Source organism: Wasmannia auropunctata, unplaced genomic scaffold, assembly GCF_000956235.1.
Source record: "Wasmannia auropunctata unplaced genomic scaffold, wasmannia.A_1.0 LD335709.1, whole genome shotgun sequence".
Classification (NCBI taxonomy): Eukaryota; Metazoa; Arthropoda; class Insecta; order Hymenoptera; family Formicidae; genus Wasmannia; species Wasmannia auropunctata.
In genome coordinates, this window is record NW_012027181.1 from 763489 (window position 1) to 781564 (window position 18076).

At 45.1% G+C, this 18076-nt stretch overlaps 1 protein-coding gene across 2 annotated transcripts in view; it reads left to right on the top strand.

Moving 5' to 3' along the window:
- LOC105456339 (neurotrimin) overlaps positions 1-18076 on the top strand; it is a 195018-nt gene that overhangs the window by 162484 nt on the left and 14458 nt on the right. For both annotated transcript variants that reach the window (XM_011700299.1, XM_011700298.1), the window contains exons 4-6: positions 11044-11202; positions 15327-15455; positions 15819-15956. In XM_011700299.1, the coding sequence (XP_011698601.1) occupies positions 11044-11202; positions 15327-15455; positions 15819-15956 (426 nt within the window). The remainder of the gene's footprint in view (positions 1-11043; positions 11203-15326; positions 15456-15818; positions 15957-18076) is intronic.

Here is an 18076-nt window from a genome sequence, read left to right on the forward strand (position 1 = left end):
AAGATTAACTCAGTGCTCTACGAATGAAACGCAACGTGCTATGAATTATTCAGGGAACCGCGGCAAGCTTGCACGTGCTAATTAACCGACAACCTGTCGTCGCGTGAGGCTACTCTTTGAAATGTTGGGTACACGTTTGTTTTGCAAATGTGTCAATAAAAGTTGCAAAACACTGCAGCAGCGACCGGTACATTTTTTCGAAGTGATTTTTCAATTTTATGGACTGCGTCGCACTCGATGGGCCATGTAAAAAAAAAAAGAAACACTTTTTTTCTATATTTGACCTCTTGATTGAGAAGACAACATTCTCGCTCTCATTCAAATAATATCGCGTTTCACGTTACAAAGCTTGCCACAAGGCTCGCGGTTTACACTCTTGTCCCGCAGGATTGTTAGGACTCCCTCCCTCCTTTCTAAAAAAATTAAATTCTTGCGGAGTTGGTTTCTTTAATTAAATTCCCCCGTTACACGTAATTCTTCTTATTTCCATTCGACCCAATTGTTTTCCGACGTTCGCGCGCGAACGAGAGCCGCGGCGTGCTGTGTACCGCGCCGGCTACGTGGAAGAGCGGAGGAGCTCCTGCTGGTCGCCGCCGCTGTCGCAGCCGCCGCTATGGTTTTCCACTCGCAGTAGAAAAGCCTCGGCGCGGCTCAGACTGCAAGGCGCCCGGCCGGCACGCGAGTAATCGTTGCATGTCCGCACGTGCTAACGAGTGAGAATAGCTACGCATTAACTCGGCGATCAGCTGACGTGGTGGTCCGTGTCCGTTCGTGTTGCGAATAGCGTTATGTCGGGGGAGGGGGGGGGGAGAGGGAAAAAAATGCCAGTGGAGAGGAACGGGGGCTTGATCGATAGCCCCGCAGCTCGTGATTCCCGCGCGACTCCGCTCGCGCGGTCGCTCTTTCGCCACTCTCTCTCTCTCTCTTTTTCCCTCTCCTTAGTTGTACAAAACTGTTCAAATATTGATCACGCATTTTTCACGATTTATAGGGTGCGTGAAACGCCGCCATAAAATAGGCACGCTGACCGCGCGGGCGCGAAGAGTAGCTGCGCCTTCATTATACGCCCCTCGCAGCGAGTATTTCCATAAAAACAGGAATTCTCCCATTCCCGTATTACGTGCAATTTATTCTGTGTCTGCGAATTATTTATTAAAATAATACCGCGCTGTATATGTGTTCGATACGACGATTTACTCCGTACAAAAGATAAGCTGCGGAAATTCGTATGAAATCCAAGTTTGCATTTCGTTTTTTTGGCATGTTATGTTATAACACGCTGCGTAACGGACAAAATGGATTTAACAAGAGCGTACAATGTAGCTTAATCAAAACCACCTCGTTTTAAAATAAGTATATTTTCATATACTGTTTTGCAAAAATATTTATCGCAGGCCGGTAACGAAAATGGCTTTATCACACATTATTTTTGTAATCGTCATACATATCGCGTTACTTTTATGATGTCACTGCTTTGAGTTTTCAAATACACAATTCAATATCGTATTCATGCGAAATGAAACCAATTTAAAAGATGCTCCTAAATAATATTTTCTGCATTTCAAATAAATGACGAATCGCCCAAAAATTGCATTAAATACATTTAATTAAATGATTATTTAATGGTTAACAATAAGGGTTAAGGGAAAATAAACCGAATAATGTGACTAATACAAGTAAACAAAGAGAATCTTATTCGTCGGTTAGAACTGGATCTTAATGCCTAATAATATTTCTGTAATATATAAAATTATAATACATTTTCTGCAAATTGCGCCCTGATCGGTTTTGAAACCCAGTTCTAAATGGAAGCTGAAATAGTAAGATCACAAATTAATTGGATTAACTTAAAAATAAAGATGCTAATAGGCATCCTATTACTATTGCGACGCGAATTCATTGTGTAAGTATCAATAAAGGATTATATATTTTTAGAAAGTTTGCAATTATAAACGTTTTATATTACGTTGCATTAAATGTTTTAAGTATATTGATCTCTCTCTCTCTCTCTCTCTCTTTCTCTCTCCTCTAAATAATTATCATCGGCAGCAATGGCATCCATATTATTCCCGCCGTCGGCAACTCGCCAATATCGTCTATCCCTCCGTGTCAGCGAGTGAACTTTTCTGCGCGATCAACGCGCTAACCCGGCATCAAAAATTCCGTGGCTCAATCACTCGTACGATATCCCATCCGCGAGTCGTCAGTGTTACTCTCCACGCGTCGCTGGCGCGCGAAATTGCAGTCCGCGGCGCTCTATACCGTCGGCCATAACACTCTTTTGCCGGTGTATCACGAATGTGCGATTTAACTGAGCGATACGCGCGTACTTAGCTGCATGAGCGCACAATGAGTGGCCCGATTATCGCGGGCAGATTTGTATTGACGTCGTCTGCGCTTTATATTGCGAACCCCAAGAACAGCAGTTATTCCAGCGATTACCCCTGGCATGCGGGGGAGGGTGCAGGGGCGAGAAGCGAACGTAGACTGATATCGATGTCAGATTCAAATCGCGGCGAGCTTATTAGAACGAAAAACTAACACAAAGTACAACGAAGTTAAAAAAAGTCTCCCGTCGTTGACTTCGTGTCCGCGTTCAACGCGATTATAATGTCATTATCTTCTTTCCTATAGCGGGACGATAGAACGGAGTTTATTACTGGCTATCGGGGGCTTCGTGGAATCCGCAAACGAAAGGAAAGCGCAAGTTCCGTCTTTTACTTATATCGCTCTGAAATTAGAGGGGCCAAGTTCCGGCATCCGTGTCATTGTAAACCTAAAACGGAGCGTGATACTTTGGGTATCCGCGTAATCACCCACGGATAAATTTACGTCAATTATACCTAATCTAAGTTCGCCGCGCTGTACGGCTTTCGGGCCGTGAATAATTTTCGTACAAAGAAGCGCGTGGCTGTTTCGCCACGCCGGGCATACACGAGCAAGCCAGTCACAATTCTGTTTTAATTAACAATTAACAATTCGCGCGACGTGATTAATGCGCCGGGGTCTACTTATTTGCGACTCCCTATTGCCGTTTAATAAAGCCGCCGTTAATACTCATCACAACGAGGCGTGCATGCGTGTCTTCTCATGGCATTTCGTACAATGCCCGCGCGCGTTATTTTGATCGCGCCGTCCACCCGCGTCCACCCGCCCGCCCGCCCGCCGACCAGCCCGGCGCGCGTGGATATCTTCGGACCATGCAAAACCCCCTCGGGGGTGCGCGGGCGAAATCCCCGGATCCGGTAAAACCCTCTTTGTTCCTGCAGCACGCTCGGCCCCGCGCGATACGTGTTAATCGCGCCGCGCCGACACCGAGGGGAGCGGCGCGGCGTCATGTGCGCTTCTCGGTGGTGCAGGCCGTGCCCCGGCGCGCGGCGGCGAGGTCGCGATTGATGCATGAACGGCATTCATCCGGCCCGGCGCGGCGCGGCGCGGCGGTAGTTACATTTTAACCATCTATTTGCGAAAGCAGAATATGCGCCGCTTTCTCCCGCGCGGTGAAAATAAATTTAGAGGCGATTTAGTTATAAATCCAATTAGCTCCGCACTCGGCACGCGAGAAACGCCTCTGTTATCCTCTATACCAACCGCGCCTCGCGCGCGCCGTGCGAGAGAGAGAGAGAGAGAGAGAGAGGAGTATAGTTTTGATATTTTTCGAACGTACATAGCACGCGGCCGTGTACGTCCTGATTGGGTACACCTACCCCGCGAGCACGCGTGCCTCATAAAGTATGCCGGGCCGTTCGTTGAACGGTAACGTTTAAGCGCGTTTGCGAAAAACCGCCACGTGGCGCGGCGCAAATTTATATACTCCGTATAAAGAGCCGGGGGATTCGCAAATAGCTCGTAAAGAGCCGGCAAATTTCGACGGAATTAACTCTATCTTTTCAAGCGCGGGAGGGGGGGGGGGGGTAAATAAAATTAAAATTATCGACATTGCGCGCGGTGCGCGCGCGTATAGCATTTGCGGAATAGCGCTACGTTTACGTGGGCGTAAACACAAAATGCGCGAAAGGGATCGGGATAACGTTCGCCCCGCGGAGCGATCCTCTCCCCGCGCGCGCGTCGCGCGTTCTCCGAAAGCTTCCGCGGCGACGAAAATATCATCAATGATTAGTCCGACAATCGATAACTCGCGCCCCGATGATATCCTCCTCCCCTTCCCCCGTTCTGTTTTGTTTAAATACGTTATTCGAGTTCAGCAGCAAGCTAGCTGTTTGCCGATGCCCAATATTGGGTTACTGTTAGCGAATTCTGCGAACCAATCTCTTCTGGCAATCGCGCTACATATCTCCCTGTGGGCGCTTCGATTCGTTGGCGGCAGCCAAAGTTGTAAGCTGCATATTTTATCTGTGATAAAGTGCACCGCGCGCCGATACTCCCCGGCAGCTCACTTTCTCTCTCTCTCTCTCTCGGCAGCTCGCTCTCGCGCAGCTTAGTTCCGTTAAGAACTTACTACTTTCTTTCGTTGAATCTATGCGCATTTCCGCCGCGAAAGCGGCGATCCGATAAAAATGTACAACGCCATCCTTTTTGTGCGTTATTAATGTATCAATGCTCTCTCGTCTACCAGGATGAGAGAAATGTATAAATCGTATCCAGATTCGCCGGTTGGGAGGGAAAAAAGATACAGGGGAAAAAAAAGAAGATAGAGGGGGAGGAAAAAGAAAGAACTGTGCACACATTAAGAGGAATTAGTTAATCCGCGGATATCGAGCTGAAATTGATTCATTTTTCAGACCTGTCGCGTGCATGACGAGACGCCCCGGCGCTGCCCGCACACAGATCGGTTCACGTACCTCTTCGGGATTATAGCCGGGCACTCTCCGCAGATAAATCCGCCAAACTTTTCTCTCCCCCGCTCGATCTATTCCCCAGCTGATTTACTAAGACCCGCCCCGATAGCCCTGCAGGCGGCACTCGTTACAACGTCGTTTCCGAGCCCCGGAACGAATTCCCAACTTCGCTACGTGGCATGTCGTGTTTCGACGTGAGGCAAACGTTTTCGCCATCCTCCCTCCCTTCCTTCTTCCCCCCCCCCGTGATTCCCTCCGCCCCGCGCGCTCTGGCCACATTCCCATTTCTTTCTCCGCCCACCCTTTCTAGCTGGCCCGTTCGATTTACGCATCGAAATTAAGCCACGCTCGGCTTGCGGCGCTCGTCCGATGCACTGCACTTTTTTAAACCCCGGCCCCACGCTACTCAACGTCAGTTGCACAGGGGTAGAAACGACGTTCCGCGAAACGAGCGCGCCATTGGTCAGCGCGGCGGCCGAGAGAGCCCAAGAGAATCTGCGGTGCAGCGGTGTTACGGAGGTTGTTACGGGCTAGTGTGGGTTGGGACGAGATAGAAGCCAGATTGATACCTGATACAAGTCTACCTCGCTTGAGAATTTTTGCGCCAGCGCCTGGGCACCGGGGAAGGACTCCCGCGTCGCAAAAAGCGCGGAATACGACGGGACGTCTGATTGCTGTCATTTAGCGAGAAATTCACGAGTATCCTCCTTTATGGCGTCAGGTAAACGAATATCGATCGGTCGGTAAAACGTGGGTCGAACGGTTGAGATGTGCCGACGAAGAAATCCCGATATGCTCGCTACGATTTTTTTCTTTTTCTTTCCTATACTGAAACTTGAAACATAATTTGACGAAACTGTCAAATTCGACGGTCTAACGTCGCGAAATGCACCACGAAAATTGTAAAGGGGGATTTGAGAGGAGAGAGAGAGAGAGAGAGAGAGAGAGAGAGAGAGAGAGAGAGACAAAGTCGTCGTTACCCCAAAATCGGGCACCGAGATCATCCCTCGCTCGCTTGGCTGCAGCACCTCGGCGTTGCCGAGAGAAACAACGTTAGACGAAACGAAGTGCACAGTCACGTTGAGGAGTGGTGAGTTTCCAGGACTCCGAATTCAACCGGCGGCGGCGGAGGGTTGTTACCCGGTAAACCCGGGATGGGCGAGGCGGATTGAGGTTGATACGCGATACCCGCGGGGAGGGAGGGAGGGGGGGAGGGGAAGGTTTGCTTTAATATATAGAATTCTCCCGCAAGCCGCGCGTGCGGCCGGGGTATCATAACCAGACACACAGCAGCGTGCAGAACAATGCGAATAAACTGCGGTGTAGGGAGCGGTATCGCGGACGTATATCAATTCCGAGGCGGCGTTCATAGCGACGCTATAACGACCAGGATCCATTTACATATGGTTATTGTTACATAAGACGTGCCGCTATGTATCCGCAATCGCGGGTATATCAGCGGCGGCATTCAGCGTTTCCTTCGTCAATGATAAAGATAACGATTCTATACGAATGATAGTATACGCACGAGAGTCGCGCGCGTCATCGAAACAGCGTAAATACATATATAACGTCAAATATATAACTGTCCGCTCGAAAAACGGGAGGTTCTGTGCGTTAGCGTGAAGTTCTGCATTAAAATTGTTTTATGTCTTCCAATATAATCCGACGATGTCACAGCGACCGGGCGGGGGGGGAGGGGAGGGGCATTAAGTCCAGGATTGATGCGAGGATGATGGACGCTGGACGGGGACGGCAGACGGCTTACCGTAATGTGACGCGTAATGCACGAGATAGAAACCGTAAAACGAACATGCGGAATAACAGAAACTGGGCCGCCCATTACTATATTAAATGATCGGTAATCTAATCTCGGATCGAAACATACATTTTTGCATTTCGTAAAAATATCCCGATGCTTCGATTGCGTTATCGCTATACGTGTAACTCCAGCTGAAATCCTTTTCCCGCGACGTTCTCGCGCGGCGAAGCTTTCTAAAATTCATTAACCATTTGCGCTATTTTGTTCTCCACAGCGGACAAAAAAAAGTTGATATATAAATCTGAAGGGGAAGATGAATTCGCATAGATATTCGGTATTGAAATAAATGCTTTATGTACAGTCGAGCGCAATGCGAGTTTAAGATTCGGGTTCAGATTGATGTGGTGGTAAACGGTAGCAGCCGCATGAGCGATTGCGCTGAGTTTTGTTTCGCAGTTTGGCGTCTGCGAGGTTACAAAACACGTGGAATAGTAGACGGAATGGAGGAGTAAAAGCGAATTGCAACCGCGGTAATGTCCAATTTGTTGCGAAGTTTTCACTGAATACATCGGCCTGAGCAAACGGTTACAGATCGGTCATAAATCACTGGATTGTTATTCAGTGCTCGGAAAACCTCGTGAATTAATTAATTATGTCGAAAGTTGGAATCTTTCGACGCGTGATTCATGCGATGTCGATCATGTATTTATAATTATATAGATATAATATATTCCTTAATATTACTATAATGTTACACATCCGTATGCAACATAAATATATTGAATAAAAAATGGTTAAATATAAATTTATTTTGAGAGTGAAAAATCTTTTGTGAATGTAATATTTTTGCAAAAGTAGAACATGACTTTTAAGCCATCTTTTGACGAAGAAAAGCTCCTTTTTCTAAAGTCACTACTGGTACTGCTACAATTAACATTGCAAATTCACTAATTAATAGGATTATATTATATTTAACATTTAAGTTTCTCGTCATTCTTGTGTATTGCCATGTTTATGTATATTGTTCGTGTCTATGAAGTTAGCATGATATTTTATTAATTTAAAAAAAAACAATACTTCCAGTAGCACTTTCCATATAATTCTACCGTTTCTACACAATTGTTACTTTTATCGTCAGCACGACACACGACAGAAATGTATTGTTTCCATATGTATTGGTATACAATATGTATATTCTATTGTGTGTTCCGATCGAATGTCGCTGATCAAATGGCGCCACGAGCTGCATTGGTACCATAATCCGCGTGGTCCCCAAATAGATGCGTACGATCGAACGAACGAACGAACGAACGAGCGGACGAACAAATGTTCGAAGCTCGATTGCACGGAGGGTAGGACCAGCGGAAGAGAAGTGGGGTCTCCCGGTGGCCGGCGGAGATTCTAGGTGGCTTTGACCCGCCAATTCAGCATCACCCATACGGGCACTCAACCGCAAATCGAGTTCCGGCCGTAGGGCGGAATAAAATCGACCCCGTCAACCCTCGACTTGCTCCTCCCTTCGGCAACTGAATGCAACCTTCGGGCCCCGATTCGCATGTAGGCGAACCTAGTAAGACATTACTCGCGAGGGACGCGTTTATCCCGGGAGAAGGTAGGAAAGAGAGCGGGAGGGAGAGAGAGAGAGAGAGAGAGAGAGAGAGAGAGAGAGAGAGAGAGACAGAGAGAGAGGAAGAGAAAGCACGAGCGGAAGGCGGAGAAAGAGAAGATAAAGGAAGAGAGCTCGGGTAGACTTTAATGGGTGTAGCAAAATGGAAAAGCCTGGCCGCGGGATAACCAGGCCACGCTCGGGATTATGATTTCCGCAAAGAGCGCGCGTGTCGCGCGTTGCTATTCTTTCCGGATCGCGATCGTAAAGTCCGCCGTTTTATACCGGGAGCCGGCGGTGGTAGCGGTCGAGAGAGTAGTACGGTCGGCAAGCTTCAACGATCTGCATTTGTATACACGGGATTTTAATGCGCGCGGGGACGCTCTCGGAAAAATTGGATCCCGTGAAGTCGCGCGCGAAGCGATCTCGTATTCGCGCTGGTCGCGTACGGATCGGACTCGAGCATTTTTCATGACGGGTCTGACGAGCGAAGCGAGTGCTGTGTACACATGCGTGTGTGTGTGTATTGTACAGCCCGAGCCGAATTCTGGGCTATTCTAACTTCGTCGGAACTCCCTCGACTCTCGGGAAAACTGTATGTGTGTATGTGTGTGTGTGTGTGTGTGTATGTGTGTGTGCATCCGTATGTGAAATCCGTAACGAGAAACTCGTCTCCTTCGGCTGGCTCTCTTTAACGCCCGATGTGTACGAAAGGTCGGACATTTAGGGTAAGGTAGGATGAGAGAGAGAGAGAGACAGAGAGAGTCGTCGCGCGCGCGGTGGGGTGGCTCACTTCCGCCGGAGATGACGCGGATGCGTTCGTTCTCCGCCGTTATCGTTGTCTACTTTATTACGTGCAGCCTGCCTCTGCATGCATCGTGTATGCGCACGTGTCGTCCCGCCGTTACGCTGTACGTGAAACGACGTGGCACCCGGCGCTCTCGTAGTCTCTCTACCCTTCGCGGCATGCAGAGAGCTAATCCACGCCGGCTGATTTATGGACGAACAGATATACTTGTCCACCCCTTTGCTGCCCTCACGGGAAGTAACTTACGGGCGTTATTGTTGCGCTTAAGTGTCGCGAGAGAGCTTGGCTCGCGCTCTCTCTCTCTCTCTTTCTCTCTCTCTCTCTATCTCGCTCCCGTGACGCATCGGTGATGTCAGGTAGATCGGATTTATTGCCCCCGCGTTCCGCTTTGCCGGGGTTAACTTCTAATTTCTGGTAACCTGCAGGTACCCGAATGTAAGCTCTTTTATTAGATATCGTATGGATTGTAGGATCACGTCCATTAGGCGGATTAAAGACAAATATAGAACGGTGATCCAATCCCACGGATTTTCTCGATTTAATATACTTTTCCATCTAACCTGATTCCGTTGAATTTCTGATATGATGTCTACTATGTCCGAAATAATTTTTCACGGAGGATAAGCTCTCGCGACACTTAAGCGCGTAATCGAAATTATGATTTTCGCTAAAACAATCTCGCGCGACTGCGTAAATTATCGAGATGCCTTTATGAAAGAAAAGTGTTTGTATTTGTAGAGCTATAATTGCATAGGAAAATAATTATAACACCTACCGGTCTACCCTGTAATTATATATAATTTTATTATGTAATCATAAATTTATAAAAACACAAAAAGGTGAGGCGCCAGCACTGCTACTGCTACTGCTAGAGTGCCTTCCCGAAAGCGCAAAAATGTAGCAGTGACATACGGAAAGAATAATTTTTTTGCTGGATTCAGATTAGAAAATAATTTTTGTTCGATAATCAAAATAATTTTGTTATAAAGTTATAAAATGATTGCTAGAATATTAAAACGTTTCATAGCAATGCCTACCATTTTTAACTTTTCAACCAATTATTTTGATTATTGAACAAAAATTATTTTGAGATCTGTATTCAGCAAAATTTTTAGACCTTTCAACAAAATCGATCTTTCCGTGCAGAGAAGACGATAAATGCGTAAATAATAAGACGTTGCAATACGAGAATGACGCGGTTAAAATAACTATACATATAACAATACTTATTAAAAACGGAGACCGATCCGATACGAAGTACAATGCTTAAATAAATTAGACGAGGAAAAAAAGAAAACTGCAGACAGTGAAAAAGTCGCGCACGAGCTCTCGAAGACGTCAGCGGATGCATAAGAATACAAGTATAAAATTAAACGAAAAAAAAAAGAAAACTGCAGACAGTGAAAAAAGTCGCGTACGAGTTCTCGAAGATGCAAGCGAATGCATAAAAGCACGAGATTATAACGAAGAATGGAAATACATCGAAATAAAATACAATACGAAACGGATAGGTGTGGGCGAAAAGAGAATTGTCGTTCGCTAGACAAGATAAAGTAAAGTTGGCACTTTAGCAACGAAAATGACTATATACGTTATGATTAAATTATGATAATTGCAACCATTTCTTTTCTCTCAGTATATGATTAAAACGACATATGGTATAAGCATATATATACATGGAAAGACCGATTTTGTTGAAAGACCTAAAAATTTTACTAAAAACAGATCTGAAAATTTTTTATTGAATCATTAAAATAATTTGTTGGAATGTTAAAACTGATAAGTATTGTTATAAAACGTTTTGATATTCTAGCAATCATTTTGACTTTCGCACAAAATAATTTTGAACTACTATTGAACAAAAATTATTTTCAGATTTGGATTCAGCAAAATTGTTCTTTCCGTGTAGAGGCGCGATTCACATTCGATTGCGCGCAGCCTCTTCTTCTTTAGAATATCATTTTTTCTTCCTAAACTGGGCAACACGCACGTTTTACTTTCGCATTACCCAGCCCGCTCAGCTCATATACGCGATATATTTCTCACGCTCGCACTTTTCTGCCGACAGTGCCGCCCGATATTCTGGACTATGACACCAGCACGGACATGGTGGTGATGGAGGGACGAAACGTGACTCTGCGTTGCGCCGCGACCGGCTCCCCGGCGCCTAACATCACCTGGCGGCGCGAGGACGGTCAGCAAATTCAGCTCGGGAACACGGAGGAAGGTGAGTTTTAACGAGCTGCCCGCGAACGAGCGTAATTCGCAGTCGGGGCCGGGTGATAAAGCCGGGGAAAATTTCGCTGAATTAAGGTGACTTCGCTTTCTCTCGTCGCGACTCGCCTGCACCCGCTCCGCCGCGCGCGCGCGCGCTCCTCCCTCTCGCCCCCTCTCCTTCCCCTTTCGTCGCGACGGACGTCGTCGCTTCGTTACGGCGAGAGCTAATCGAATACGACGAGGCGGAAGACGCGGCGTTTGATACCCCAGCGGAGTGCACTCGACGATCATTCGCGATGTGGTCCCTTTTCGGGATTGCGCTTTTAACCCATCCTCCCCTCCCCCGCCCCTTTAAATGCTCTCACCCCGGGATGTACCCAAGTATTTTATGTGTCATTAGCTCCGCGCCCGGACGATCACGAAATTTCTGCGCTCCGCGTTCGCCACGACTCTATACGATATAGTTTCTCTCTCTTTTCGGTCTTTTATAAACTTTTTTGCATTATATTCCCTTACACTGTGTACCGGCTTTTATTGATATTTCCGTTATGAAAACGTTGATTTCACTTTTTTTTCTTACTAGCTGCGAAACTCACGTATATACATATATATATATATATACAAGCACACGAAGGTTAGAACTTCGCTTATGAAGTTTGTAACTTTCATAGCTGACTTGCAAAAACGACATACGCGACGCTCTTTTCGAAATAATCTAATTCAATTCCGCCTGATAAACGCGTTGAAAAAGCGCGGACGAGCTTTAAATATTTACAAATTTAACGTCGTAGATTATTTCTCGTTCCTGAAAGATAAATGAGCGGGCGCTCGACTTTCGGAAGATATCATTTGAAGAGGGGGGGGGAGGGGAAGGAGAGGGGACCGAATTCGGCTCGCGCAAATGCGAGTAGCTCTCGGGATCGAGTAAATATCCCTGTAACGTCCCTATAAACGCGACGGCAACGCGCCAAAAGCTCGCTCCGTTACGCGCGCGCGCGCGCGTGTGCGGCCGTAAAGGCACCGACGGAAAAAAGATTTACGCTCCGACGGCGGAGATACATTCGGGCTAAACTGCGCGCGGAGTGCATTCGGAGCCCCGTATCCAAGCCCCGGGAGCCGCTGCCGCTGGCGCGGGCGGGAGCGCGAGCGCGGGCGGTCGCTCGGGAGCGCAAACACACCGCCTGGCAAGGCCAATAGGTTAGAGCGAGGTGATACGTTTGCAGAGACCGAGGAAGATCTTCTATATTTGCATTGAAATTGGCAAACACACGGGCGCGGGCGCGGGCGCGGCGGCGATACGGCGACTCCGGTTGCACGGCACAGCGGCGCGGACGGTGTGCTATATGTATGCGCGCGCGGTCCCCGACATACGTATATATAATACGGCGCGAGGAAGGCGATAAACAACCGGACCGAACTTAAACCGCGATTACGCCATCCATAGTTCCGCTATTACGCCATTAATCCGATAAAGTGTGGCGCTGAGAAGGGCGCACGCTATACGGCTGCGATGGGTCGCCGCCGGCTTATTCGTTCGGAATATACGCGGACACTCCGCACCGCGGCCGCCTCTGCGAAAGAATATTCTCGCGCGATAGGTTTTCCAAGATATCACACTGCTAGAATTGTCATCCAGACGATTGTTCTGTCCTCTGAAGACACGAGAAAGGAACAATTAATTTTTGTCCGCGCTGATTTTGCATTTTGAATATTTTAACGCCACGTGAGAGGTGGCGGATGTTTGGCGCGGCAATAGAAAAAAAATTCTCGCTTTCCGTAATGATCTTGCGATGTGTATCTTAACGACATTATGATCAAGACACTGTTACTATGAAGCGTTATTGGATTATTCGGAACTTCGGTGTAAGCACGTCGTAATCTTGTCTCGACGGGTCTCGAATTTGAGAAAGTTAGCGTCGTTAGCTCCTGATATCGCGTCATGTGGAAGTGATGTTTCCGTGTTTACGTCACGCGCAATTTTTTTCCCTCGGCGTACGCGTGCCTCCTTTTACTGCTTCTTGCATTCGCGATACCTAATTAATTTTTTCTTGAAACATTTAGTTTACCATCGACGCGAGGGAGCGCGCAGACATTCTACCGAATTTAATTATGGTCAAGTGTAGGAACATAGGCAGCCTTCAACTTTCGGATAGGTAAACTGAATTCGCACCCTGTAATGCAGATAGTCCCCGAACTGTGTGTCGCCCGGAGTTGACGGACTCTCCGTAAATTGCTATTTGAATTTCGAACACATTCGTACGTATGCAGGGTGTGCATAGGAATTTGTGTGAGTATAGGAAAAGATATGAAAATCAATTTCAACGTTTCGTGCTCTTTTTGCATGGCTTTTATTTTTGAATATCAAATTAATTGAATACAATTAAACGTATTAAATATTCAGGGAATTTTATAATACGTCATATTTGTTTCTTTTTTTCTTTTTCATTACCGACTGCAGCAGCGAGTTATTGAATGCCCGTTTTTATGAATAACGGGAATTTATGAGATACTCCGTTCAACAATTTCAGAAAATTTAACAGTAGTCGGCAGTATGTTTTATTTATTATCCGTTGCATTGTACCCGTGTACTGGTATAATTTAAAATGCTTTATAGAAGTCGCACACATATGTGGCTCGGAGCCGGGCACTCACAATCGAGTCCGCAGCTGCTGCATTATGCGGTCGTTCGTCAAAACAGTTTGCACATTTTCTCGGTGCGTTTTAGCCGCGCGCGAAAGTGTGGCCCTTCTTCGCCGACGATAATGGTTACATTGATAAAACGGTAAAAGTTTCCGCGGTACAGTTTCTGTACCTCCCCGCGTGCGCGCGCGCACGCGATGGTGAATCAGTGCGCCGGACGTTTTTCTCGAGCGCGGCGTGATTATTCTTCAAGCGCAATAATCGTAATAATTTTCCGGGGGATTTGCATTCGGGAAATTCATTCGCACTTTGCACGGACAAAAACCGTAAGCGCGTTCAATCCGTTTTCTCTAAATTGAAACGTATAAGCGATAGAACTTCGGCAATCAATTTCCGTCGCGTCGCGTCGCGTTGCGTCGCGTGCGACCGGTACCGATCGACGTCGAAAAAAAAAAAGTTGCACGAATGTACTTCGCGCACTTCACTGAGGTGGACGAACACGTTTAAAAATATGACTCGGTAAAATTTCCAATGCAAAGTGCGGAAAAACGTTATCTCGGGCGTTATTCGTGCCACTGATCGAATTAAATAGAATTGTGTCGGAATAACTTAACTGTTGCCATCGTTTCTCTCCCCTCTTCTTTCTCTCTCTCTTTCTCTCTCTCTCTTTCTTTTTATTTGAACATGTATTTCAATCCTTTATTTCCATACTTCAACGACATTATTGGAAAATTAAAAACTAACGAATAAAATAAACGATATGTTACGTGGTATGAAACGATATTTTTTAACAGAGCGTATATAATCCCGAAGATTTTCGGAAATTCTGCAGTTCCGGGCTGCCAGTGCTAATAAAAATATCGACGTCAAAGCGACCCGTCGATCGGGCGTCACGCACTTTTCCCGTGCGCCAAACTGTCTATAGCTATAACTTTATCGAAATTCCCGGAAACCGTAACATCCCCGAGAATAAAAAAAAAAACAAAAATTTGCCGAATTCCACTGAGGTCCGACGTTCCATGTTTCATGGTAAAAAAAAATCGATTGACACCAAAAGCATTCGATGTCACAGCGTAAAAGTTACATCCACCTCGATTTATCATCGATAACATCGATCATATTTCGCACGGAAATTCTCGTTGCGAACTTATTGATACCTTTCTAGCCTGCAGTTGTAATCCCTTTCATTCGGCAAAATCTCCATCCCGTTTTGTTGTTTATCGACAAATTTTTTTCCCCTCTCTGACAGTGAATTCCGTAATGAACGTGCCTCCGCTCGGGAACATATACAGTCTACAGGATCCTCATATTATATATTATATATTCGATATTATAATTAATAGCCCACGAAATCGCTTCATCTTATTAAAATTCTCATCGCGTATCTATTTTAGATAATACAATTACCTAATTATCTGCATATTTCATACGTACGTTCTTGCTTCTCCATTAACTATGACTCTTTCATATTAATTAATTCTTCTCTAATTTCAGTTAGCAGCGTGGACGGCCCGAGCTTCAATATCACAAAAGTGAACCGGCTACATATGGGTTCCTATTTATGCATCGCGTCCAATGGCGTGCCCCCCTCCGTCAGCAAAAGAATAATGCTCACTGTGCACTGTACGTATGTTCGTCGCTTGTGCGTCTTATTTTGAATTAAACGCGATCTCATCTACTTCAGTTTGAATTGTAATCACGCCACGTTGCTTTTTGGGGCAAATTATTATCGTGAGGTATGAATAATCAGTTGTCGCGCGTCGACATCAAGTCGACAACGTATTTAACTGTCAGAAAAAAAAAAGAAAGGAATATGAAAAATGAACATGAGAAATGACATTTTGTATTCACGACGCTGTAATAAAGGGTAACAAAGCTATTAGAAAAAGTTATGCAAATGGTAATTAAGCGTTTGCGAGGGAAAAATACCGTGTAATTTGAAATTTTAAAGTTGTATACACACGCACACCGGCACTATTGTTTCAGTTCCGCCGATGATCTGGGTGCAGAATCAGTTGGTCGGCGCCCATGAAGGTCAGAAACTGACCCTCGAATGCTATTCAGAGGCATTCCCGAAGTCTATCAATTATTGGACCAGAGATCAGGACAAGATTGTGCCGCAGGGTGAGCATTTATCTCCGATAAATAATAATTCAGCTTAGACGAAGCTTAGAAGGACGTAATCCAGACGCGACATGATCTGTCAGTTAATTATAAAGCCCATATCACAGAGCAGAATTGCGAATTGAAAATTAGAATTAGTGAAGATTGATTAATCAGAACGAAACGAATAAATATTAAAATTATCTAATTAGTCGAAGTCTATAATAATCTTCAGTTCGCAATTCTCAATCTCTAATGCATACCTAATTTGATACGGGGCTTAAGCGGCGTCTATAATGAGACTTGAGATTTAAGATTTAAGAAAATTAACCAATCACAATCGATTATTCTCCTCATTCTGTTGAATAATCGACTATGATTGGTCAATTTTCTTAAATCTTTAGTCTCATTGTAGACGACGATCTAATGAGAGTTCAATCCGCACGATATTTTACTACATGTGTTACAATTGTGCGCAATGAGAGTTCGCGGTCGTTCATGGCGGGAGAGACTCTTTCATTCTCATGAAAGAGTCATGACCCGATGGAAAGTGGGATGACTTTACAATTTTGTAATATGCATCGCTCACGGCACGCACTTCTATCACACTTTTTGATGATTCATGTAAGTCCGCGGGAGGGAGGGTGAGAAAGAGAGGGAGAGTGTGAATGAGTGAGAGAGAGAAATATAATTACACCCCTCCCCCCTTCCCCGGACGCGTATTCCTCCCGCCGCGTAGTGTGTGCATTCGCGAGGAAGGAAAATAACTGGTTGTAACGAACCCTTTGAATAATGAAAGCTTCATACCGAACACGCATAAACACGCACACCGGCGAAGCGCGAGTATAAGCGTTTTCGCTCCGCTTTATGGGCCGCGCTGCAAAAGGCGGCTTTGGCCGTATACTTGGCATCGATCCTCTTTCGGGGATCCGTATCTCTTTCAGAAGCCATATCGCGATGTATACATACACACACACACACACATACTCCGTGGCTCGACTCGCTGTCGAGCGCATTCAATCGCTCGGAGGAAGCTACGGCGGTTACGCCGCACTTTTACGCCGGGGAATTAACCGGGGTATTATGAAATCGCGTACCCGCGCTATACAGTCGCCGCGCGTTCATTACGCGTTCAATAGTCGAGAGGCGCACGATGAAAATTAGCTGTAACCATTATGATTCTTGTATCCTCCGCATGCCTTTCGCATATACGTACGAAAGGCTTCTTATGCCAAGAAGGTATGTAAAATTACAATAATGTGTGTAAAAGTTGCACAATTTATAGTAGAAATATATGTAAGTATATGTGCACTGCTCCTTTCGAACGAACGGAGCTCTTCCACATTTCGAGCAAACTTATTTCTTTTTACCGTCAGTCTCAAAGAGAATTCCCGTACTTAATTATACTTTTTGGCAACAAAAAGGACGAATAACAATTTTTAATCGCTTACATGTATGTGTACAAAAAATTGTTCGTTTTAAAAAAATTAGTACTTTTATCTCTAATTGTGTTAATATATCTTTTATATTAGAAAAAAAATTACTGTACCAATATATTTTACAATTTTTTATATTAATGTCAAAATTTTGGTATTATTATATAACATAGTGATATATTACACATATTATATTTGCATTTTTACTTTGAAAGTTTAAGAAAAATTATACTTAATTTATTCTCGCAATTTATTTGCGATAAATTTAAAATTTAAAGTGAGCAGTTAGTGGAAATTGAAGTGTTATTACGTAAATATTTTCATAAACTCAACTTTAATTGTAAATTTACTTTTATAAATTTTTTAATTACTATAAAGATAGATATATTTGCTTCTTTTATTTACTTACAAGGGCGTGTAAAATACACTCTTTTAATAGTCCTAAAATTGCCGACTATAATTATTGTAATTTTACATACAATTTTGTTACCGTGTGCGCGAGAAATCACATGTTATACACTCTGCGGGTAATGTAATTATCCCGCTAACGTAATTATTGCAGGTGTACGAAATATGCTTACGGCCTTCATTTATAAACAGCCTCCATTTAAACAGTTGACAGAAATCTTCGGACGGCGGGATTACGTGTTAACACGATTGGGGGTGGGAGGGAGGTCAAAACTCACATTGTGCGCAACATTATTG